General features: G+C 42.1%; 1 protein-coding gene and 1 long non-coding RNA gene across 2 annotated transcripts in view; one reads left to right on the top strand and one right to left on the bottom strand.

Annotated features, from left to right (window-relative positions):
• The window catches only part of kcnh3 (potassium voltage-gated channel, subfamily H (eag-related), member 3), a 166,934-nt gene that overhangs the window by 126,779 nt on the left and 14,806 nt on the right, over nt 1-25,349 (top strand). The window contains exons 7-11 of the mRNA XM_005475158.3: nt 707-864; nt 1,313-1,514; nt 7,470-7,844; nt 12,532-12,731; nt 13,685-13,934. Of these exons, the coding sequence (XP_005475215.1) occupies nt 707-864; nt 1,313-1,514; nt 7,470-7,844; nt 12,532-12,731; nt 13,685-13,934 (1,185 nt within the window). The remainder of the gene's footprint in view (nt 1-706; nt 865-1,312; nt 1,515-7,469; nt 7,845-12,531; nt 12,732-13,684; nt 13,935-25,349) is intronic.
• LOC109197578 (uncharacterized) lies at nt 14,638-24,303 on the bottom strand. Its single transcript, XR_002058639.2, has 4 exons — nt 24,256-24,303; nt 19,150-19,214; nt 16,994-17,118; nt 14,638-16,016 (listed from the first exon to the last, which is right to left on the bottom strand). It is a non-coding gene; the product is annotated as an uncharacterized LOC109197578 (long non-coding RNA).

Here is a 25,349-nt window from a genome sequence, read left to right as displayed (position 1 = left end):
TTTATTCCTGATTTATCGCCAAGCAATGATATTGTTTAAATATGTGAAAATATAGTGTGCGCAAAAATGTTTTGACACACAAACATGCCAGCCGCCTTAAGCTGTTAGGAGGAAGTGCTGGGTGTGGCTATTTCATGTCTTTGGTCTCTCTGACTGACTATAATGTCGTTGTAGCCACTGTTGATGGATTATGCACTTGAACTGTGAGGGCTATAAACATATAGTGGTGATGTTTTAAAAACTGTACTTTTAAAAACAAAACAACTAATAACAATGTGGTGTGTTAAAAACAAAATATCCCTGTAATGGAAACATCTCGAACTGTTTTAACAACACTTTTATTTCAAAAACATGAAAACTACCATAAAAAGTATCTTTACCCCAAGTCATTTACATTTTGGGGCTATAGAGCCACATTGATTCTGGACTACCTCTCAACTTCACTGTAAACTAAAAGTGAGTGTTGCTCACAATAAAAGGAAACAGAGCTTTTAATATCAGGTAGCAACAAGTGGTTGTTGCTGACATCCCAGCAAAGATACCCCTTTGAAAATAAAGTGAATACATTTTTTCTTAATACTGTGCTGTTATTTAAAGTAACCCATGCATGCTGTGTGTAATGACTCATTGAAAAGTAGCTGTGCATTTACCATGCATCACTGTAATTTAAGTGACACTTGATTACTGCTGTTATTGTCCTCTGCAGACATAGTGCTGAACTTTCGAACTACATTTGTGAGCACGTCGGGTCAGGTCGTCTACGACGCCCGCTCCATCTGCGTTCACTACGTCACCACCTGGCTCTTTGTTGATCTCATTGCCGCCCTGCCCTTTGACCTGCTGTATGCTTTCAATGTCAGCGTGGTGAGTCTCCCCTGTGTCTTACTGTGTGTGTGTTTCTGTCTGTTGACATTTGTGTGTGACCACACCAACGGAACCGAGAATCAAACAGTGTGACAAATCAGCCCACATAATTTAAACCCCAATAGTAAAGTTAAATATTTGAATATTGACATATGTTCAGTTTCAATTCATTTTCAGCACTAACACGGTGAAGGAAGTGAGCCTTTTTTTAAAGGGAACATGAATGCATAATGTAACAAGCTCCCATGTGAATTCACCAGATCAACAACAAACATGTCTCACAAACAAAAAAAGATGAACTGACGGGTAATTACACATAAATGATGTGTATTAAATGCAGTATCCCACATTACTGAGTATCAAGCTTTTTTAACGATTCCTTTTTATTTAAGAAATACAGTGAATGAAATATTGTCAGAGCGCTGAGATTGCATGTATCTCTGTGCAGTACTTTGGCGTCCACCTGTTGAAGACAGTTCGCCTTCTTCGGTTACTGCGGCTCCTGCAGAAGCTGGAGCGCTACTCACAGTACAGCGCTGTGGTCTTGACTCTGCTGATGTCCATGTTCGCCCTGCTGGCCCACTGGATGGCGTGTGTCTGGTACTTCATAGGTCGAAGGGAGATTGAGAGCCAAGGATCATCAGATATAGGTTAGTTCGCCCTTTTTTCATCTCTAGATGTGTAGATTTACTCAATCAATGCCTTACTCAAGTTTAATTTTTGTGTTAGGTGTACGTTTCAGTGTTATATTATTTTGTACTTCTACTCTGTTAAATTTCATTGAACTTCCTGAGTTGCTTAACTAGTTATGTCACGAGTGTGAGTGTTGGGGTCATTATTTTAAAAGAAAACACAATGCACACACAGTACTTGTTACTTTTCTTAAAAAATAATAACACAGTATGTCACATAGTGACTAGTTAACAATATGAATCTAAGGGTAGAGTCCCACACACTGACACAGTCTTCTATCCTAATGGGGACCCACATGCAATTTTACTTTTAGTGTCGATGTATGAAGAACACAAAGCAAAGCAAAGGGACTTCACAGAGATTACCACGGTGATTGGACGCTAGAAACATGTGCAGTGCTGTATTGGTGCTCTTCCTGATTTCTTGTATTTTACCAGATTTCTCACAGTTACAGATCATCATACAAACTTTAACATTACACAAAGATAACACAAGTGCATACAAATTGCAGTTTTAAATTATGACTTATTAAGGAAGCAAAGTTATCCAAACCTACCTAGCCCTAAGTAGAAAAGTAATGACTCCTTAAACATAATAACTGATAACTGATTGTGCCACCCTTGGTAGCAAGAACTGTAAACGAGTGTTTGTCATAACAGTCATTAGTCTTTCACATTACTGCATTGTTTAAAGTCATCCACACTGGAGGATGAACTGCATGTTCAAGTCCAGAATTTGACTTGTTTCTTGACTGTGAAAATGAGTTCACTGTACTCAAATTGCATCCACAGTCACCAGATCTCAGTGGATGTGCAGCCAAGAAATCTGCAGTACCTGTGTGATGCTATCATGTGAACATGAACCAAACACTCAGAGGAATACCTCCAGGTCCTCATTGAGTCTATGCCATGAAGAGACAAGGAAGTTCTGAAGGCAAACGTGGTCCAACCCAGTACGAGCAATGTGTACTTAATAATTGTTCGATTAGTGTGCATTTGTTTACACATACCTTTGATGGTAAGTTGAGGGTGTGATGTTACAGCCATGTATTAAAAATAGAATATTAACAGAACACACTAAAAGGGAAGAAGGCTTCTGCAACAAGCCTTATATATATATTTTCTTTGAGCTTGCTCATCTCAAAGAAAATATATTCAGAAAAACAGAGATATGAAAAAGTAAACTGTATTGTAATTGTAAAGAACTGTTCCTGCGTCTGTAGACGGTAAACTGGTTGTTAAACAGTGCTTTTCTACTGACGCACTGCATAATGTAGTAGCGGCTGTGGCTCAGGTGGTAGAGAAGGTCACCTACTAACTGGAAGGTTGGTGGTTTGATCCCAGTCTGCCAAATATCTTTGGGCAAGATACTAACCCCGTGTTGCTCTCTGATGCATCCATCACAGTATGAAGTAAATGTCAGAAACAGCATAGAAAAAAAGTGCTTGTGCGCATGTGTGTGAATGAGGCAAGTTGTATAAAGCGCTTTGTGTGCTCAGATAGAGTAGAACAGCGCTATATAAGAACTAGTCCACTTATCATTCACAAAAGCACCTGGCTGTTCCAGTCTGCAAATATCCTTGGGCAAGATACTAACCCAGAGTTGTTAGTGTTAGGCAGAAAGCTTTTAAATGTAGAAAAAAAGTGCCTAAATGAAAGGGTAACTGAGGCATGTTGTATGTTTTTGAGAAAAAAGCGCTATATAAGAAGCGGCCCGTTTTCCAGTCTCAGTGCTTTCTGTCTAACCTTTTCACTCTGATGAACACTGGAGCAGCCATGGGTCAAGCCACCAATAGAAAATGACCTGCTCTACCTCCTGAGCCACAGCCATCTCATGTCTTAAACCTTTACATAAACCTGGTTTTAACACCAACCATTGACAGTTGCCTTTGGTAAAGATCTGGTAGGCAGAGGCAAGCTAGCTGTTTCTGTACTAGGCTAACCAGACATGCAATCCTCTAATTTTACCGTTGTACAAGAAAGATAAAGTATATTTAGTCTTTATCTCAGTCAGGGAAGCTGCTTTTACGATAATATTCACTTGATGCCATGGTGTGAATCGGGCTGGAAAAATTCTCCCTGAAGCAAGTTAACAGCCCATTTCCTGTTTGTGGAGAGCTTTCAGGAACAGTACAAGTTTTTAACTGTCATTACGTGTTTCACACACATAATGACAATTGTGCTCTACTCAATTACACTGTAAGCACTGTCCTCAGGAGATTATTCTAGGCTTCCCAAATGGAAATTTAAATAAGATCTTGTCTCATTGTTTATCCACTTTGCAGTAATGACAAAGAAAAATCTAAATTCATCCTCATTCAACTTTAACTATTTGAACACTCACCTAACTTGTCTTGCTCCAAAGACAGATCTGTGATAAAATACCTATCCTTTGTAAAGCAATAACAGTAATATTGTATTAGGAAGAAAGGCACAGAGGCAGTTATGCAGAAGAACGACTCTCGTGTGCCTTCGTTTTCAGCACGACCGATGCTTTTAATAAGACGCAGAAACTTGAATCCCGCAGGCGACGTGAAACCCCGGCTTGCAATCTGATAAACGTGTGAAGATGTACAGACAGACTGGCAGTTTCCAAGGGTAAGGGGATCAAACTGTAATTCTTCCAACTCTGACCGGGGGCAAAGACCGAGTTGTGCGTGTGTGTGTCTTTCATTGTGTTGTAAGCATCACACAGACACACACAAACAGACATTATGTATAAAGTGCTGCAAACTGGCAGGTTTTCGAGGCTGAGGACCTTGCTCTGGTTAGTATTGTCCTCATTTTCCCTTATTTGCAGTCTCATTTCTTCCTCCCTCCCTATCTTTCTCAGTGATTCTTACCAACCTACCTGCACTTATCTTTTCAGCATGAGGACAAACAGTAACATTGTGGTCAGTTCATGTCATCAGCCTCTCCACTGACTATTCAGACACACAGAGTCTGTCAGTCTGACCTTTATGTGACACCAACTGTGATTCACAATAGAGCACTGATATCAGTATGTACATACGCTGGACTACTCTGTCAGTCAGTTTGCTGGAATTTAGGAGATGTGCACTTTTTGTTTGCAAGTCTCTCAATAATTGAGGGACAGTTGAGCCATGGCTGTCCCTATAGCCTGAGGTCGAGCAGCATTCACCACACACACAAACAAAAGTTAGTTTACAGAAAACAAGGATGATGATATGGGTTGGCAGAGAGTATGCTATATGCTTTAGAGAAGTCTATAGGTTTTAGAAGAAGTTTGTAATGCATTAATTTAGGTCCTTTGCCAACTATGGGAGCTAAATGTTGCACCCTTTCAGGATGTTGTACTAAATGTGCTAAAATTTCAATTAGGTACTTGCTGAGCTGTCAGCAGCAGTTAGTTTCCATGATTCCCCCATTCTCATTCTGCTGTTCTGGTAATGAGGTCCCAGACCAGAACCACACCTACACTATAACATGCTGCGTATGGAACCAAGAGTTTGGGCTAGCTGTGGCTCAGGAGGTTATCTACTAATCAGACGGTTCGTGGTTCAATCCCTGGCTGCTCCAAGTCTCCAGGCTAGATACTGAAGCCCAAGTCGCTCTCTGATGCACCATTAGAGTATGAATCTATGTGAGAGTTAGATAGAAAGCACCTGAATGAAGCATGTTTTATAAAGTGCTTTATATAAGAACAAGTCCATTTACCATAATGTATGATATTTTATACTGTTTATGGTCTCAACAGCATATCAACTTTTTTTAATAAAAACAACAATTAGCACATTTACCCACTAGAAAAATCACAATGTCTGTCCCGCTGTAACTCCTTTAATGACACACAGTGATAAGACAATGCATTTTAGTGTTAACTCGAGCAGATGTTGCTTGACATTGACCAAGGGCCACATGGTTATGGCCAGACTGGGCATCTCCAAGACATGGGGTCATCCAGGGTGAGCAGCTGCTAATAGTGGTTGCAGAAGGAAAACGTATGGAACAGCCCAAGGACGATGAGTGCTGTGCTGGAACTAATCTGTCCTTGCAGCTTAAAAGACTCAAGATTGAAAGGATGAAGTTCCCACCAAAAGGATCAAGTTCCCAGAGTGGAAAGGCAGCTTTTGACTGGGTAGGAGACAGAAGTTCAGGACCACAGACAGCTCACTAGTTCCGACAGCTCTGGTAGAAGGTGAGGGGAAATCAGGACCTTGGACAGCGGCTGATAAGCTATACTTGAACACTTTTGTTTCCACTCATATTTCTCATTCAGAATCTTGGCTGAAGAACAAACTAACACTTGTCTTTATATGCTTGTCAACTGGTTACAATAAACACAACAATACGGAAGTCAAAAGATGTCCACTACCTAGGCTTATGATAGTAATGGCTTCCATGATCCTTTCCATGTGGTAAAAACACTTATGCATGCAAAGCAATGCCTTAGCCAGGGCCACTCCCCCAGTTTGGCAGAGGTTAAGTTGTGCTAATGACAAAGTAATTAGGAAACTACTCAGGTGTTAAATCCTCTAATGTGGTTGTTTTAGCTGCCTCACTGAGACTCTGCTCACAGCTCAATTGTCACTTCTGCTTATTTATGCTGACAGGCTGGTCTCCCTGCCTGACAACCAACACACACACACACACACACGCACACACACACAGAAGGTCAAAGCTTCTTTTCGTGATTTCGTGTGATGCCAGAGATCAATGAATAGATGCATCCATGTTGTATTATTTATATTCCCTGTCTTACTGTATTTCTTTCTTTCGATTCTGCTGTCAGCAGCTCAGCTGGGTTTCACCGGTCCACTCATTCACTTGTAAATGCTTTTTTTTTCCCAATAATTTATCCTTCACTTCCTTTCTCCTTTCCCTTTCATTCATTTATCGATTTCCTACTTCCTTTTAATTCCTTTTGGCCTTTAAAGCCGAGTCGCTTTTCAGCCATTTGGAAAATAAACTCAAACTTTCACTCTGATTCAGATAAAACAGAGAAATCCAGTCATGGGGTGTTGTTTTTGTTTAGAGTTACACGTCACTGCACTGGGGGGTCATGGTTTAATTTAATTTATATGTGTTTGGACAAACACTTGCAGGTAACTATATATATGTGTAAATATATATATATAACTTTTTGTCAAAGATTTTGTCAGCGTTCTCAGAGTAGAAGGACAACTTTTGATTTGGTTCAGTCACTTCAGTCCGCTCTGGTTGAAGGTGAGGGGAAATCAGGACCTTGGACAGCGGCTGATAAGCTATACTTGAACACTTTTGCTTCCACCAGAAAGGCTCCACTCATATTTCTCACACAATAAGTCATGAGTTGTCATCTGTCTAGGCTTGTGTAAGTAATAGTCTGCTCATTTTCTTATACACTAATGAGTCTAATAGGGGATATGTATATAAATCCGTGGTGTGTGAACTATGTCTGTGTCCAACCCAGACATTTTACTATGTCGTTAAAAATATCTCTTTTGGCAGCAATTAACACTTCTCACAAAAGTTGGGACAGGGACAACAAATGGCTGAAAAAGTTAAAAAAAAAACAAAAAAAAAACCATCTGAAGGACCATTTTGCAATTAAATAGGTTAACTGGCAACATGTTTGTAATATGGGTACCAAAAGGCTAGAAATGCAGAGCTTCTTTGTTGCAGAGCTTGCAACAAAGTGCTTTTACAAATTGTAGAACAACTTCAGAATAATTTTTCTCAACATAAAAAGTCATTGTAGTTTATGTATGCTCAGGAAAAGTAGAAGGTGGATCGTACGGGATGTACAGTACAGTGGTGCAGTACATCCCTAGAACAACGTCTAGTTTTGTACTTTTAAAGTGTAACAGAATGATTTCAGTTATCCTAGGTGATAAAGATATCAGCTGAGTGCAGCTGAGCTGAATAAAAAGATTTTCATAATTCATTGTATTCTCTCACTCTTTGTCTCAGGTTGGCTCCATGAGCTGGCCAAACGTCTGGGTACCCCGTATTTCCCCGCTGTCCTGACAACGCTGTTCCCCACCACGGTCAGCAGCATTCCAGCCAACAGCAGTCAGTGGAACGTGTCTGGGTCAGAGGTCGCAGGGCAAGGAACCTGGAATTCTAGCCAGTATTACGGGAATGTTTCAGGAAGCGAGGCTGCATCTGGGACAACTGGTGGGAGTGGGAGTTTGAGCGTGCTGGACGGTGGTCCATCAATGCGCAGCAGCTATGTGACCTCCCTCTACTTTGCTCTGAGCAGTCTGACCAGTGTGGGGTTTGGAAATGTATCAGCCAACACCGACTCAGAGAAGATCTTCTCCATCTGTACCATGCTCATCGGAGGTAAGGAATGTGTGCACGCATCTTAGTGCTTCCTCTCAGAGTTTGAAGCTCTTATTCTCCTCTCGGTCTGAAGTACTCGTTCAGCTCTTTTTCAGGTGTGGGTGAGTCATAAACAAACATCTGCACACATTTTGCTCCATCCCTGGTTTCAAAAGTGTTTCTCTTTTTTTTTTTTAGTAAAACATAATAGATGATCAAACTTGTATGCAAATCCTCTCACTCACTGTCTCATTACTCTCATTTTCCCGATTGAAAGGTTTCATTACTTGCTTGGCCATGAAATCCTTTTGTTGTCCTCAAGATGCTCCACAACTACTGAGCAGATTTAAATGAAAATTGATTCAAAGAAACAAGTGATGGTGTGTAAAAACACTTGCTAAATTTATGATTTATGAGGATTTTTTCGCATTTTCGTCATGAACTATAACAATGACTGTCTCTTACTCTTTGTCTGTTGATGTGTAGCTGCTGATTAAAATGAAATTATTTTAGATTAACAAACACACAACCTTGATTTCTTGTTGCTGTAATTGTGCGTCGTTCAAGCTTTAACAAAATACTGATGATTAGTCGCAGCCTGTAAATTATGACCTTGTGTTGGCAAAGATCCAAAGGAGCTTCACTCAGTACTCAGTACATAAACTGTAACTGTAACTGTAGCTGCTGCTGTTTTGAAGCCACGAGTTTTGACATTTTAGCTTGTTTTTATTTTTATTTTTGTTTTCATTTTCTCTTTTTTCTCTAGGATTTAAATCGCCATCTAGCGCTGTCATTAGCTGCTAGCTGTGTTACAAAGGAATATTTGCAGTTCACTATATTTAAAACTATGTCAATGTAGCTAGCTAAAAGTATGTTTTCTGGCTTGGTTTACTCCATAAGTCAAACAACACCAAATAATCCATATCCTTCATAAACCAAAAAAGAAAAAGAATTCAAAATACACTAGTTTGAAAATCACTGGAATATCAAAAATCCCCCACTTGTAGGGATGGGTATTGTTTAGGTTTTATCCGATACCGGTGCCAAACTGGTACTTTTGAAATGGTGCCGGTGCTTAAATGGTGCTCGAACCGGTGCTTAAAAAATTGAGAACACATTTGTCCAAAAACCTCTTATGTTTTTAGAAAAAGTTGGTGGTGGTCAGAGGGCCCGGTGGCGCCAGTGTCCAGCAGCCTCGCCTCTGTCAGTGCGCCCCAGGGCAGCTGTGGCTACAATGTAGCTTGCCATTACCAGTGTGTGAATGTGTGGATGACTGGTTGTGTAAAGCGCTTTGGGGTCCATAGGGACTAAGTAAAGCGCTATACAAATACAGGCCATTTACCATTTTACCATTTATGTTTTTATTTTTAGCAGTCTCTTTTTTTCTGCAAAATGATAACCAACTTAGCCTTTTCTGTTGATACACCTCCTTTGGTTGGAGCCGGTGCTTAAACAATGGAGAACACAAACTTTGTCCTAAAACCTCTCATGTTTAGCTGCTTTTTTTGTAAAATGATAACAATGTTAGTCTTTTCTGCAGCTATAGGGCATATATGGTATCACTCTATCAAACAAGAAGACAGCCGCATGTAACTACGACGGTGTTTGCTAGTTCACCTTACATGCATTAATGTAATAATGTGGTTAGCGTACTCAACGTTAATTACACACGAACAACATGAAGCTACTCACGCAGAGGAGAACGGCTGCTGCTGCCATCATCATCCTCATCATTTCTGCTACGCTGACAGGGCTAGGGGCCAGGACTCTCCTCTCTTGGGGGGATGTTGCTAACTCCGGGTCCAATAACAGGCACCACACCCGCAGTAGATGTGCACGGTGTGAGGTCTCGCAGCAAGCTATCAAACACAGCGCATTTCTCGGCTTTAAAAAAAAAACGCTATGCGTTGCCAGGTGTTTCATCAAATTTGAGGTGTTACCTCCTTTGACAGTATCACAGTATCAGCTTAAAGCACTTGTTGCAGGCTGCTGAGTTTGCATCTTTTGCTGTGAAGTACAGCCAGACTTTTGATCGCTTCGCCTCGGGCATTTTTAATCTGTAGCTCTGCTCTAAAAGAATGTACGTACCTGGCCCCGCCTACTATCCTTGGAAAGGTAAAATGATTGGCTAGAATCCAAAGTGTATGACATCTCAAGAAAAAATAAGCACCGAAATAGCACAGAAATGTGCGCTGCTTTTCGGTCTGGTTACTACCGTTTATGTCAGAACCGGTGCCATCATGGCACCGGATACCGGTACCCATCCCTACCCACTGACTCTAGTGGCCATCATAGGAACTGCTGTTTTTGGCACTTCTGGAGCCTGCTGGCTGATGATGCATTTATTCATGTTTAACCTTTGACAACTATTCCAAAATCTTTACATATTACAAAGTACAGGTTCCAGATTACTTCTAAACTCTTTTATTCACAAAATACTTTTATATATAATCTTAAATTTACTCCTCTCTGTTATTATGTTGTTGCGTTTTGTTACTGCAGTTACTGTTTTTCTGATGACCTTTTACCATTTTTGTGCCTTTCTTATTCTTGATTTCATTTTTGTTTGAGCATGTTGAACAGTTGTACATGGGCTCAATAGTGGATCTATTCTAGCTTAATCACAGATGAAAGATGTGTTCGACTCACAGTGTGCTGCTTGTTTGAACTCTGTGTTCTTATGCGTGTCCTCTTGGGCCGCAATGAAGAGAACTGAATGTTCACAAAGAGAGCAATAAATGAAGAATCGAGAAAGAAATGGAGTCACTGGAAAGGTTATCACGAGAGAAATGCAGCAATTTATGGGCAGCGGATACAATAATGTGTGGAGATGTCTCAGACACACACACACACATTTCTTTTTTAGTGGGTTAAACCTTGACATTAACCATAACTACTCACATGCCGTTGTGCAAGTAAATACTGAAGGACACATACAGACACACACACTCAGCTAATAGGTGTGGAAACACATTCTGCAGACAACTGATAGAATCTGTGTCCAACAGTCGTCCTCCAAGAAAGAAAAATGAAATCTATATTTCCGAGTCAAGTGAAAACAACACTGTAACTTTAACAAGGGCTGATTTAAGTGTACATGTGTACTCTGAACCAATGATGTCTGCATGTATCTCTTAGATGGCAGGAGAACGCTTCATGTAAGCTTTACAGTTTGGGGTCACTGCCCTGAGTAACTCGGAGATCGCTGTTGCCTTCATCTTCGTCTTCTTTAGTTCCTCTCAGCCCTTGGTATTTCTCAAGCTTCTGGTCTTCCTTGTTCCTGATGTTGTTATCACTTGTTATAGCCACATCTATCACTACAGCCCTCGTCCACCATTATAATTGTCCTGTTGGTTAGCATCACCAGTTTCTCCGTCTGTATCTGGAAGTCCCACAGCATTTTAGCTTGGTTATTCTCGACCACCCTAGAGGGCATATTCCATTTTGACCTCTGGACTTCCAGGCCGTACTCAGCTCACATGTTCCTGTATATTATGCCAGCCACTTGGTTGTAGCATGTATTCCCTGCCTGCTAGCATCCTGTACCCTGTTATGTGCTGGATTTTCTCAGGGGCATCTTTGCAAAGCTGCACCTTGGGTCTTGCCGGGTGTGATTGAGCCCTGCCTCTGTGAATCGTGTTCTTAGAGGTTGCTGCTGTGCTCTCCCATGATTAGTGCCTCTGTGCTGTCTTACAGTCAAGCTTTGTCCAGCCCCTGGTACGGTTTCTGGATGTCAGCAACTACTTCTATCTACCCTACCAAGTGGAAGAGAATGGATGATGGATGTTTGTTTGTATGTTTCGTGGGATTTGTGTATAGTTGGTCTCCTGTATAAATAACTTTTTTGGGGGGGGAGTGTATGTTTTATGTGTGTGTTGCACTGATTCTTAATAATGCTGCATCCACAGTGATATGTATATATTTCATTATTAAAGGAGATTGCTGTTAGATTGAATGTAACAGCAGTGAGGGTAGACCACAGCTTCATTAATCTCTGGAAATGTTTTCCTTAAACATAGTTTAATGTTCTCTCGTGGTAAGCTGCTGCACACAGATACTATGAGCTATAACTTAGAGATAATTCAGCCTTTTAAAAACCGCGTTTCTTTATAAAATGAAGCCATTAGTCTGGCTGTCAGTGGACCGTGTAAGTGTCCCCGTGGCCTGACTGCTGTTTCAGCAGCTTTTCAAACTGCTTTTAGAAAGAGAAACTGCTGTGTGGTTCCCTCAGGAAAAGTGCATTATGGAACGATTCCAGTCTTTGGGGATGGCTGCTGGTTAGCTGTGCTCACATTAAGACCAAACCTGTGTGTGTGGCACTGTTGAACAAATATGCTCACACTGGGGTCGGAGCTGTTTTGGGGTTTGTTTGGAATAATAATTTAGTTGTTGTTGATTAGAAATAAAAGGTTTAAAGAACAGTGGGATTATTTTTCAGCAGTGTGTTACCGACATTCTGTGAAAACCGTAATCTACTTGAGGCAGTGCTTCACAGTGGTTTTAGAGCAGCTAAGTCCTTTTAAGCCGTGTGCTTTTTAACTTCTCAGGGCTTATAAAGACGTCCCATGAAGCTTCCTGCTGCGCAGAAGTATTATGGGACTTTCCTGAGGTCTCTTCTAGAAAGAAGCCAATCGAGCCGCAGTAATTAATTCTGTATCAAACTAGAAGCGCACAGAGAACAATAAAGACACCTTTCCTCTGTGTCCAGCACTGATGCATGCAGTTGTGTTTGGCAACGTGACGGCCATCATCCAGAGGATGTACTCGCGCCGCTCGCTTTACCACACCCGCACCAAGGACCTGAAGGACTTCATCAGAGTCCATCGGTTGCCCAAGGCTTTGGAGCAGCGCATGCTGGAGTGTTTCCAAACTATGTGGTCGGTCAACAACGGGATCGACGTTAGTGAGGTGAGAAGAGTGTGTGCATAAGTGATTTAAAACTGCTGTTTATGTTGCACTGCTTACACAGAGTTTATAGTCCTGTTCTCCAGAGTGAAAGCTCAAAGATGCTCTCCACTAAACAGCTTCACTGTTCAGAGGAACCAGAGTTCAGCATTGGACGTCTGGTTGTCTGCATGAAGTTTTATCTACAGCCTGAGTTGAGAACAGGGTCCAATGTACAGCTTGAGATGAAAGCCTGCTCTGAGAATACAATGAGCTCAATCATGTCTTGCACACAAACAGTTTTTTGTGCTTTAGCCTTGTATTCTCCACCAGAGTGGATTTTAAACCAAACTGATTGAAGTGCAGACGTTCAGCTTGAAATGAACACGTGTTACATAAACTTTAGCGAGAATTGTTTAAGAATTACAACCATTTTTATACATTGTCCCTGAGAAGTTTGCCAGCTCACCTCCCAGTTCTCACACCTAAGCGACACTTTAACACGTCGGTGGTAAAGCTGTGAGCTACAGAAACAGAATAGCATAGAGGTCACCAGTGCTTTTAGAAAAAGGTGTCAAATCTGGAACTTTTTTCTGACTCTAACTTTAAGATTTTCGCAATTATAAATAAATCAGGTTTATTGGAATGATCTATTTATACATTGCAGCTTGAAAAGATTTGCCCGAGGCAAGTAAATATGCTAAAATGAAGGGCCTGATAAACCGCGAGCAACCCTGAGGAGTGTAAAAAAAAAAGAGTAGTCCTGGATTATTTCAGCATGTCTTACAAGCTTCTCTGATCTTGCGTCTGATTTGAGATGCCCACTGACTACTTTAAACTCTCTGTGGGGTTATCACATTTTCACATTTGGAGAGGCTCTTTAAACCTGTGGGAAAGGGTTGTTTTTTGTATAAAACTATATGGAAGCCTGTTTTAAAGTAAAGACCAGCTGTTTAGTGTGAACTTTCACTTCACAGCTTCTGAAGGACTTCCCAGATGAGCTGAGGGCTGATATCGCCATGCACCTGAACAAGGAGCTGCTCCAGCTGCCTCTGTTTGAGTCAGCCAGCAGGGGCTGCCTGCGTTCCCTCTCCCTCATCATCAAGACTTCCTTCTGCGCTCCAGGGGAGTTCCTCATCCGGCAGGGAGACGCCTTGCAGGCTATCTATTTCGTCTGCTCAGGTTCCATGGAGGTCCTGAAAGACAACACTGTGCTGGCTATCCTAGGTAAGTAAGAGAAACAGTAAAGTTCTCTTAAGCAGAGAGCACGATGTCCTGTCAGTGTGTTCAAGGATAACAACATTTCTCAGTCAAGTTGCCAAACTACAAAAAAAAGATCACACGGTTACTTAATTAAACTAAAATGCAATTAGGATCTCTGTTGTTTGAAGGAAGGACACAGAACTGAGTGAGAACTACACGGGACGCCCTCGGCTCTGACAGACGATTATCTTTGAAACTGAGATTTGGAGGATGTGAGATGATCTCCGGGACACTGTGCTGAATATTGAACGAAGGGGGAGAACGGTTCATTTGAGAATATGTCGGCTGAATGTTTGCCTGTGTTAATATTAACTGCTGCTAACGAAGTATGGACTTCAGAGGGGGAAAGAGAGATCATCTCTCAGTTCAGTGATTACAGTTAAAATAATTTCACAGTGCTGGCTCAGACCTGCAGAGCAACATGGTCTGGAGTTTCTAATGGAAATTAAGATTGATGATGGCGAAAAAAGAGAAGGAAGGCAGGACATAAAACAGGTGTGTGTGTGTGTGTGTGTGTGTGTGTGTAATGTTCAAACAAAGGGGAAGACGAGGCTGAAGGCGAGCTGATAAAGAGCAGCTGTTTATGCTCTGCTGCTTTAAATAGTCGTTACCAAGCTTGATACAAGCCGGGAGAGTAATGATTTCCCACAGTGTTGATCCTGTGAGCTCGACAGAATAATCTTCTATTTACTGTGAGCAGAGATGAAACAGGTCTACTGTATGCACCTATAACCAAACTAATGAATGAATTAATTAATGAATGAATGAGAGTTTTTGTTGGCTGCTTAGCACTTCTGTTTTAATCTTTGTGCTGTCAGTTAATGAATCACAGAATCACATGAGGCTGGAGAGCTTTATTCCTTAGATGGCAAAATGTAGGAAAAACCTCTGCAGTGAAGGAATCTTGAGGTTCTGTAATGCAATGGAGGGAATTTTGCTGGCAAGAGAGGGAAGCTACAGTTTTTAATAGTTGGTCCAACTGTTTCACATATTTATGAATCCATTTCCTATGCAGCACACATTTGCACAACATATATGATTATGGTTCTGAAACAACGACACCAGGCCAGTTTTTGTAGGCACCATAGTGAAAGTCAGTGAGGCCTACCTCGGCCAATGAGTTTGTTCTTTTTGTTACACTGCACTGCCAAAAGTATTCACTTGTCTACCTTCACACACATATGAACTTTAATGGCATCCTATTTTTATTCCATAGGGTTTAATGTACCATATTTTTTGGACCATAAGGCGCATTAAACAAAACAGTCAGATAAGTCAAACTTTACTCAACTCATTCTTCTTGCTTCCTCCACTTCCTCATCTTTTCTCACTGTTGCTCTGCACAGAATCTCTGTGCTGCATCACTGATATGTCACTGAAACACAGACCCGCTCACACACATGTGGCTCCAACCCGGTCATGTTGAATCCAGAGGTGCATGACAACACCAAAGCACACGCCAGCAGCTGTGTTTCACTCTTGTCACACACCATAGTTCACACAGGTGAGAGCAGTGACCACAAAGTGGCGGTGAGGCATAAACAGAGAGGCACACATAGAGTATGCATAATAATGTTGGCTGATGTCTATAACAGGTATAGTCTGTGGCCTATGATAGTGAACATTGTTGAGGTCATTACTCCAAAAGAAAATAGTTCAGTTACTGGGTAACATAGCATAAGATGAATTTTCCGGCTAGAATCCCACACGCTGACACAAATCACCGTACCAGTGGGGACAGTTTGAGTGTTTAATATGAACAGCAAAGGTGGAAACCAGCCCAAAGAGCAGTCTGAAAAAGGTACAGGTACAGGCTCAAATGCACACTACAGTTCTACAAGCCACACGGCTCATCAGATGCTTTGGTTACCTGCTGAAAATGAAGCTTTTGGCTCCTTGACCGTGGGCAGCATGCACTCAGGATATGGGGGTCCACACTGCTAGCCTTGTGTTGGCCTTCCATCTTTGCACATACTTGGAAGAGCTGATGTCAGCAGTGGATAGCTGTCCCCAGCTTGGGTGCCGATTTCCGCTTCACGTCCGTGTCTTTTTGTGCAATAAGAATAAAATGAATGATCGTGTCCCCACTCTCCTGAACTTGCAGACCTGCACATGACTTGAAGACAAGTGTCTGATTTAATCGCTTTTGGTTACTGAATTCAGTACAGTAATGTGTTACTTGAGCGAGTGGGGATTGCAGTTTTTGTCATGATTGTTCTTCAGCCATGGAGGTTGCTGTCTGAGAGAAGCGGGTTTTCACAAGACACACAGCTCTTTTGGAAAACATGTTTCTTTCAGCCAGTTTACATGATCAACATAAGTACTTATGAGACTCCAAAATGTTTAGTAGTGATTAAATCGTTGGCAGAGCTTGAACTTTAAACAGCTTGTTTGAACAAGAGGATGAACTGAGGAGCTGCTCAGAGATGGAAATAAAGACTAATAGGTCTCTTTTAATTTGAAACTTATACACATCTTGACACTAGCTCAGCACTGCTGGCATGTTCAGTAGAGTGACTGGAGCTTCTTCTCACACACTTGAGTTATTAACTTCCCACAACAGGGGAGCAGAGACATTTTCCTTGCAGGCTAGTAACACCTCCACCTCAGAGTTTAACTTTTCACAGGCGCCTGAAAAGCAAAGACCCTTCAGAATCTCACCGTGATTCGTTTATGGCCCCACGATTTATGTTCGAGAGCGCAACTATCAAGGTTCTTACACATCACAGAAATCTTACAAACATTTGAAACATTAAAAAAATGATTTGAAGAAGCATGGAAAGTAATAAGCTGTCTTGAAATAGGTATGAAGGTGCATCAAAGTTGATTAATGTTGCTGTATGAGCTGTCATGGGTGTTAGTAGCTTTCAAAATATTTTTTGTCAGATGTCTTCACTGACAGCCAAAAGCTGTAATTAGAGCGTGGTGCAGGGTGAATACTGTGGGTGTCTTGGAGCTAATTTTTTCTTACTAGCCACATGCCAGTAAGAAAACATAAGTATGAGCTTGGTATACAGTATTACCTCAGACTCTTCCAAATGAGAAATGTGGTTCGGAAATGTTCTTCAGTCCTGCCGCTTGCTGTTGCGACCGGTTCTGGGTGTGCTGTGTAGGAAGGCACAAACTCTTTGCCAACAAAGTTGTGACTCTGTGGAAATTGTGAGACAGAATGCAGCAATTGGCAAATGTTTTAAACCCTATTTGTAACTGAGAGCGTGCAGAGAAAACACAACAAATGTTTTTGGGGTTTTTTTGCTGCCAAAACAGTCCTGACCTATTGAGACATGGACTCTACCAGACACCTGAAGGTGTGCTGTTTTATCTGACTGATGGTAGCGACAGGTCCTTTAAGTCCTGTAAGCTGTGAGGGCCCTCATGGATCGTTCGTCCGACACATCCCACAGATGCTCGATTGGAGTGAGATCTGAGGAATTTGGAGGCCATGTCAGCACCTCAAACTCATAGTTATGCTCCTCCTCATTCCTGAACCATCCTGCTACTTTGTTGCATCCTGCTGAAAGAGGCCACGGCCATCAGTACCGTTTCTATGAAATGATGTACAGCAGTGATCCCCAACCTTTTTTGCACCACGGACCAGTTTAATGTCAGACATTATTTTCACGGACCGGCCTTTAAGTTGTCGCTGATAAATACAACAAAATAAAATGATATGACCGAGACAAAAACTGTGGTATTTTGTAAATATAATAATAAACATGAATTCACTGTGTAACTGTGTAACTTTATTAGCAGCGTCCTCCTGAAACGCACCAACAACACTGAGAGTAACATCCTCCTCTCTGCTTCTTAATGCTCTCTGGTCGCTATGGTAACGTGTAAATATTTCTTTCAAAATAAAACACTCCTTCAACACAGGAAAAGACCCAGGGAAACCGAGTTAACGATAAAAACCCTGAAAACCATAAATTTCACACCCGAGCCTCAACTCTCACGGCCCGGTACCAAACGACTCACGGACCGGTACCAGGCCATGGCCCGGGGGTTGGGGACTGCTGGTGTACATGGTCTGCAACAATGGTTAGGTATGTGTCCAAGTAGCATCCACATGGATGGCAGGATGTCCATCAATGAGTCTTAGTCACCCATGACCTCGTCACTTGTTCACAATTGTTCCTTATTTGGACCACTTGTGGTAGATGCTGACCACTGCAGACCTCGAACACCCAATAAGAGCTTTTGGAGATGCTCTGACCCAGTCCTCTAATCACCCTTGTCAAACACACTTAAATCCTTACACTTGCCCATTTTTCCTGCTTCTAACACATCAACTTTGAGGACAAAATGCTAACTTCCTCCCTAATATGTCCCAGCCACTAACAGGTGCCATGATGAAGAGGTAATCAGTGTTCTTGACTTTATCTGTCAGTGTTCATAATTTTCTGCCTGATCAGTGTGCATTTTGTACTTGATGGCAGCGATACGTTTCAGAAATGTTAGGACAGGAGCATACGCTGTAATGGATCGTCGCTTCTGTTGGTGGCATGTTTGGACTCCATGCAGGTTTAGCACCCAGAAGTTATGCCTTTCCTGTGAAAGGGGAGCCCAGTCTTCCTCCTGTCGCCAAGTGTTGCTCATAGGGGGTCGTGTTGTTTCTCTCTGATTTTGTAGTTTCCTAGCTGAGAACTTAAAGAGCCTTGAGGAGAAGTGGCACTGTGTAAGCAAAACTCAAGTGTATTGAATGCTGTATTGATATGTATAGAATGTAGTTTGAAATAAGCAAGACCTTCCCTCAAAAAACATGCTCTCAAAAGCAGAATATGTTACTTTAAAACCTGAGTATGCAGCAATTCTGTGCAGAGAGGGGGGCGGGGAAAGTCTGGACAAAGGATGTTAAAGATGGAGCTGCCAGACAGAAGGAAAGGAGGAAAACCACAGAGAAGATTCATGGATGTAGTGATGGAGGATGCCAGGGGTAGGCGGAGACAGAAGCAGATGATCCGCTGTTGCAACTACTAAATGCAGCAGCAAAAGAAGGAAAAATGCATCAAGTTTTAACATTAATGGTGCCTGTAGATGTACATGCTGTTTGAGTGAAGCCACAACAGGTGCTGGCTTTTTATGCTAAAAATGATTTAGGTTGGAGAGTCCAGTGCCCATGATTTTTCCAGTTGAATTTCAGATTGAGACTAGTCAGCCCACAGAGCGGTTTGGTCCTCACCTCAGTTCACTCTCCACATGTCTGAATGTAGCGCCCAGCACCAGAAGTAATTGTAAAGGATGTAACTGCAAACAAAAAAGCCGAGAAACAAAATCAAACATAAGAAAACACAAAGATGTAACCTTTCTAATACTGTTTGTGTTTGTGCATGTGCGCACACACGCTGGTGCGCACATGCAGTGTGAGTGCATGTTAGTCTCTGGGGATGTGAAGGCAGAAGCCTAATATTAAACAAGGCTGAATTTGCAGACAGAGTGTGGGTGGAAACCCAGAGTCATGCTCTGCAAGGCCACCTTTACCACAGACATGAATATCACAACCACCAGCGTACCATTACATCCTATGTTTCTGCCTTAACACAATTCACACTTCATTTATTCTTTCATGTTCTTTCATTAGGAGAGCACTGGGATTCCTTTATTCGTTCTTTTTTACTTTAGTCTATTAAGTTTTTCTGGTCTGTGTGACGTGAAAGCTGCACTGGCAGACTGTTAGTTCATGTCAGTTTAGCAGCTTACACACGTGCAATGAGGATGGAAGATCAGACTGATAGGTATGGTCATGAGTTTCATTAGTGTCCCTTGCAGTGGCAGCCATTCATACATTTATTTGAACCAGTTTTTATTTTGTGGGGGGGCAATGCACTTGTCTAGAAAGCAAACTTAGGAACACAGTTATAGGCATCTATTACATTCAAAAGCATTTTAAATGGACTGGTTCTTGTATAGTGCTTTTCTACTTCACACTTTATACAGTGTGTTTCATTCACTCTGTTGCTTTTCGTGGGTGGCTGCAGCTCAATCTGAAGGTTGGTAGTTTGATCCCTGGATCTCCCAGTATCTCTGATGCATCCACTGGAGTATGAATGTGTGAATCTTAGTTAGTAACATTAACATTAGTATGCTTCTTCTAAGCATAGAAGAAAGTGAATGTGGGATGTTGTATAAAGTGCTTTGAGTGCTCAGGGAGAGTAGAAGCTCTATAAGTGTTTTCTATCAACCATTAACACTCTGTTGCATGCAGACAGGACAAGCTCCTGTGAGGTGTGTTTATGGGAACAGCAAAGACAGTAGATGGAGAGATAGGGGGGATTGCATTTATTTAATGGCAAGGATAGATGCACATGTTGCAAGTCAGTTTATCAAAAGGTCAAGTTGTATGAATTAATGGTGTTCTCTGTGTGTTCTCTTTGTGTCGATGTGAGGGGAAACGAAGTGGATTTATCCTCAAATGCTGATGGACACTAAAACAGATTAATCTCAAACCCATGGCCGGTCTCACATCACTGAGTGTCAAAGTGCAACTGCACAGGATAAATTAGAGTCACAGCCACAGACAATTATCAGCCTCATTTTGTTCTGCAGTATGAGGCTGAAAATCCTGAATCAAGAACCCACACACCAATTAGCAATAATAGTGTTTGAAGACAGTGCCATACAACTTTATCAGAGCAAAAACATTTTATCCCTAAACAGGTCGTCGCCGGGAAATAACATGATTTAAAGACTAACTTCAGTTGAGAGCTGCAACCCACGATATGCCTGTTCTGCACAGCCATATTTTTACCCGACTAAAGAATCCACACATTCAGTAAGCCTATCCTCATACGTGGCTTCATCTGAAATAAATTGAGCTGCACACAATCAAGATGTTTTTATGAGTTTTATGTACATTTTCAAAGGGGTCAAACAACAGTTCAGATAACATCACAGTAGTCTGCATGCTTTTAGCTGTCATGAATCGCTGTGTGGCAGGCAGATTGGACCCAAAATGCAGGACTCACTACACACATGGATGAACTCAAAATGCAGCTTTATCTGCTGACACAAGGATATGGTACAAAACTAAACACACAGGGAAAACACACACAGCAATGAGGGCTACCAAAGTAAAACAGGAAGTACACTGAACTTTACAGACACACGAACAGAAACTATGACCCCGACATGACAACAGAGGGGCTCAAAAGTACAAACAGAAATCAAAACACAGAAAACTCAAAATAGTGGGTCAAAATGACCCAGAACTGTTATTTATCTGCCCTGGTCATAGAATACATTCAGAAAACTGTGCAACAAAATTGTACCTATTATACCTCCTGTTTTGAAAACGTTAACTCGATGATTTCATGCATGCAATGCTTTTAGAGGACACCTGTAAATTATATACAGACACTGCACTAGTCCAGATCAGTGCAGGGACCCATTTACTTCATCTGAAGTCTTGGTGTCATTGTAGTGGGTCATTTTGGTCTGTTGGGCCAGTCATCACCGAGGCTAATATTCTTCATCTCCTACTGCTTATGTTAGCCTGTAAATTTGGTCTTCAGTTGACCTTTACTTTGACCATCACACAGAATCACAGCGAGTATGGAGCGATGTATTACTTAAAACTGAATTAACAGTATGTGACACCAGTAAAAACATTGACCTTTTATTTCATCACACCCCTGTGCTAGACCAAGATGCCTAATTTATTAGATGGCTAGATGGGAGCGAGGGGTAAAACAAGAAGAGGGAAGTATGAGATGTTGATTGAAAACTTGCCTTTAAAAAGATCAAGAACAAAGAAAAATCCTACTCAAGGTATCAAATCAGCGATGTTGATAAAATGAACTCTGTTGATAAGCCTTTGTTCCCTGCCCTCATCACTTTCACCTGCACTTTCAAGACGAGACAGATACATGCACTTAAATGTCACTTGCAAGTGTTTGTCTCCCGCTCAGTTTAACATTTTGCTGTGATTATGAGCCAAAGCGCTCCTTTGTCGCTGCTGTCGCTCTCGGCCACCCGTCATCTTTGTGACAGTGCATTTGTGCTGAACTGCAAAGGGGGGGAGTGGGGGAGGGGAAATGTGAGTGACGTAAAAAAGACAGCCGGAGCATAAGAAGGGCCCATTGTGCCAAATTAAGAAGCAGCACAGATTTTGGGGTGGGGGCTGCAGATGACAGTTGGATGGTGCCGAGTGCAGAGGCAGCAGGACAGCGAGGTGGTTCGAGGTTCAAAGGAGGGCTAGAAGGCCGAGTCCAGTAACTGCTGTCGCTCACGTGGCATGCGCCGAGCTCCTGCTCGCCCTACCTCTCCCCCTTCCCTCACTCTTTCTCACCCCGCCCTCCATTTCTTCTCATGCCAGTCTGCAGCCACCCCCACACTGTGTCCCTCTCCACTTCCTCTCTCAGCTCTCTCTTGATTCTTTCGTCTTCCACCCTCCCTCTCCTCAGTCCACCTCCGCACTCCATCACCCTTTTTAGGTCCCTGCTCGCCTCTGCCCTTCTCCGCCCCGCCTCCCTCTATTTTGCCTCTGTTCTCTCTCTGCTTGTTTTTTTCTTCAGCCCCCTCTTTCTTTTCTTTGCGTTGTGGCTCTGCAGCCTCGTTCCTTCTTTGTTTGACTTTTTCCGGTTTTTTGCGGGGGGTCTTTGTCTGTCACATGCCTCACAAACACATTTCCATTTTCTTTTTAACATCCAACCATCCAATCCATGTCTTCAATTAGTAATCGATGCAATCTATGCTGCACATATACATTGTATGGCTGATGCTAACTGTATATTGTGTGATTATATATGGGGCATGGTAATGTGACCAGCATTGTTATGTGAGACAATTTCTTCTAGTGATTTATTTAAAAAGCAGCTTAGAAAAAGGCGACATCTTTGCATTGTGTCTAAGGTCAAAACTCTCCTCCTCACTAGGGTCTCAAATAGATTCTGTCCTGATTAGCCACATGCTAAACAAGCATAGTTTTATAAATTAGAGGATGTTTGCTTAATTTAGGTGTTCATACACACGTGTTCACTAGTCTGCCTTCACACATATGCACACATATGATTATGGTTCTGAAGCAACAACACAAAGCCAAGTGTTTGTAGGCAGCAGAGTGAAAGTCAGTAAGCCTACTTCAGCCACTGAGTTTGTTCTTTTTGTTACACTGTACTGTACTGTAGCTGCAGCTATAACAGCTGTAGCTCTTCTGGGAAGGCTTTAACAAGGTTAAGCAGTGCATTCATGGGAATTTTTGACCATTCTCCCAGAATCACATTTGTGAGGTCAGACACTGGTATTGGACGAGAAAGCTTCGCTCTCAGTCTCCCCTCTAAATGATCCAAAAGGTGTTCTAACAGGTGAAGTTCAGGACTCTGTGCAGACCAGACAAGTTCTTCAGTACCTAAGTCAATCATCCCTGTCTTTACGGACCTTGCTTTGTGCACTGGTGTGCAGTCATGTTGGAAGAGGAAGAGGCCATCCCCAAACTGTTCCCACAAAGTTGAGAGAAAGAAGTTATTCAAAATGTCTTGGTATGCTAAAACATTAAGAGTTCTTTTCACTGGAACTCTGAGCCCAGCTACTGAAAAACAACCACACACCATAATCCCCACTCCACCAAACTGTACACTTGGCACAATGCAGTCAGACAAGTACCGTTCTCCTGGCAACTGCCAAACCTGGACTAGGCCTAGACCTTCCAATTAGCAGATCGCTTGTATCTACTAATTGGAAGGTTGGTGTTTGCTGCTCTACTCTGCATTCCAAATACCGTCGGTCAAAATACTAATCCCAAACTGCTCTCTGTTGCATCCATCAGAGACTGAATGTTAGCTGGAAAACACTTGAGCATAAAAAGAAAGTACTTGGATAGGGATGGGTATCGTTTAGGTTTTATCCAATACCAGTACCAAACCAGTACTTTTGAAACGGTGCTGGTGCTTAAACAGTGCTGGAACCGGTGCTTAAAGAATGGAGAACACACACTTTGTCCAAAAACCTCTCATGTTCAGCTGTTTTTTTGTAAAAAGATAACAATGTTAGCCTTTTCTGCAGCTATAGGGCATATATGGTATCACTCTTGGCTGGAAGCAGTGCTTAAACAATGGGGAAAAAAAAGAAACACAAACTTTGTCCAAAAACCTCTCATGTTTAACTGTTTCCCACTTTTTCTTTGGTCATTTTAGCCTTTTTGGCCAGGGTGAAGGGAGTATCTGCCATCAAACAAGAAGACAGCCGCATGTAACTACGACGGTGTTTGCTAGTTCACCTTACATGCATTAATGTAATAATGTGGTTAGCGTACTCAACGTAAATTACACACGAACAACATGAAGCTACTCACGCAGAGGAGAACGGCTGCTGCTGCCATCATCATCCTCATCATTTCTGCTACACTGACAGGGCTAGGGGCCAGGACTCTCCTCTCTTGGGGGGATGTTGCTAACTCCGGGTCCAATAACAGGCACCACACCCGCAGTAGATGTGCACGGTGTGAGGTCTCGCAGCAAGCTATCAAATACGGCACATTTCTCGGCTTTTAACAAAATGCTATACGTCGCCAGGTGTTTCATCAGATTCGAGGAGTTACCTCCTTTGACAGTATCACAGTATCAGCTTAAAGCACTTGTTGCAGGCTGCTGAGTTTGCATCTTTTGCTGTGAAGTACAGCCAGACTTTTGATCGCTTCGCCTCGGGCATTTTTAATCTGTAGCTCTGCTCTAAAAGAACGTATGTACCTGGACCCGCCTACTACGCTTGCAAAGGTAAAATGATTGGCCAGAATTCAAACATCTCAGGGGGGAAAAAAGCACCGAAAGAAAGCACCGAAATGTACGCTGCTTTTCGGTCTGGTTACTACCGTTTATGTCAGAATGGCACCGGACACCAGTACCCATCCCTATACTTGGATGAATGAGGCACGTTCCATAAAGAGTGTTCCATTCCAGTATTCCATTAGATGATAACCCTATAACAACCTGCAACAACCTGGTGGAAGCTAAGACATCAGAGATACTCCAGCAATCCAGAAAAACACTTCCCTAAGGCTGTACAGTATGTTTCATAAGAAACCGATTGTGTGAAGGCGTATAAGCAGCACAGGCTACTACTATACTAATATATGGTAAAGCTTACCAAAGTAAGTTACACTGTGCTGCTTTATGCAGGTGGTGTTGGTTTATATAAATTGAAGGGACTTGGGTTTGCAGGTACATTAGACATACAAACACGCTGCTGCTGAGATGACTTCACAGGTCCAAATCTTTAATCTTCTGTCTTTGATGATGTGCTGCTCAGAACGTCAGTGTGTGAAGCCACAGCAATGCTTGTGTTAACAAGCATTGCCTTGGCTTAATGGCTGATGATTTTCTCTCAGGTGTTGACAGCTAGTGAGAATAGGCTCCCTCTAAACAGCTGCTTCAAAGACAGGTATCTGTG

This window comes from Oreochromis niloticus, linkage group LG16, assembly GCF_001858045.2.
Source record: "Oreochromis niloticus isolate F11D_XX linkage group LG16, O_niloticus_UMD_NMBU, whole genome shotgun sequence".
NCBI lineage: Eukaryota > Metazoa > Chordata > Actinopteri > Cichliformes > Cichlidae > Oreochromis > Oreochromis niloticus.
This window is presented reverse-complemented; position numbering and strand designations above follow the sequence as displayed.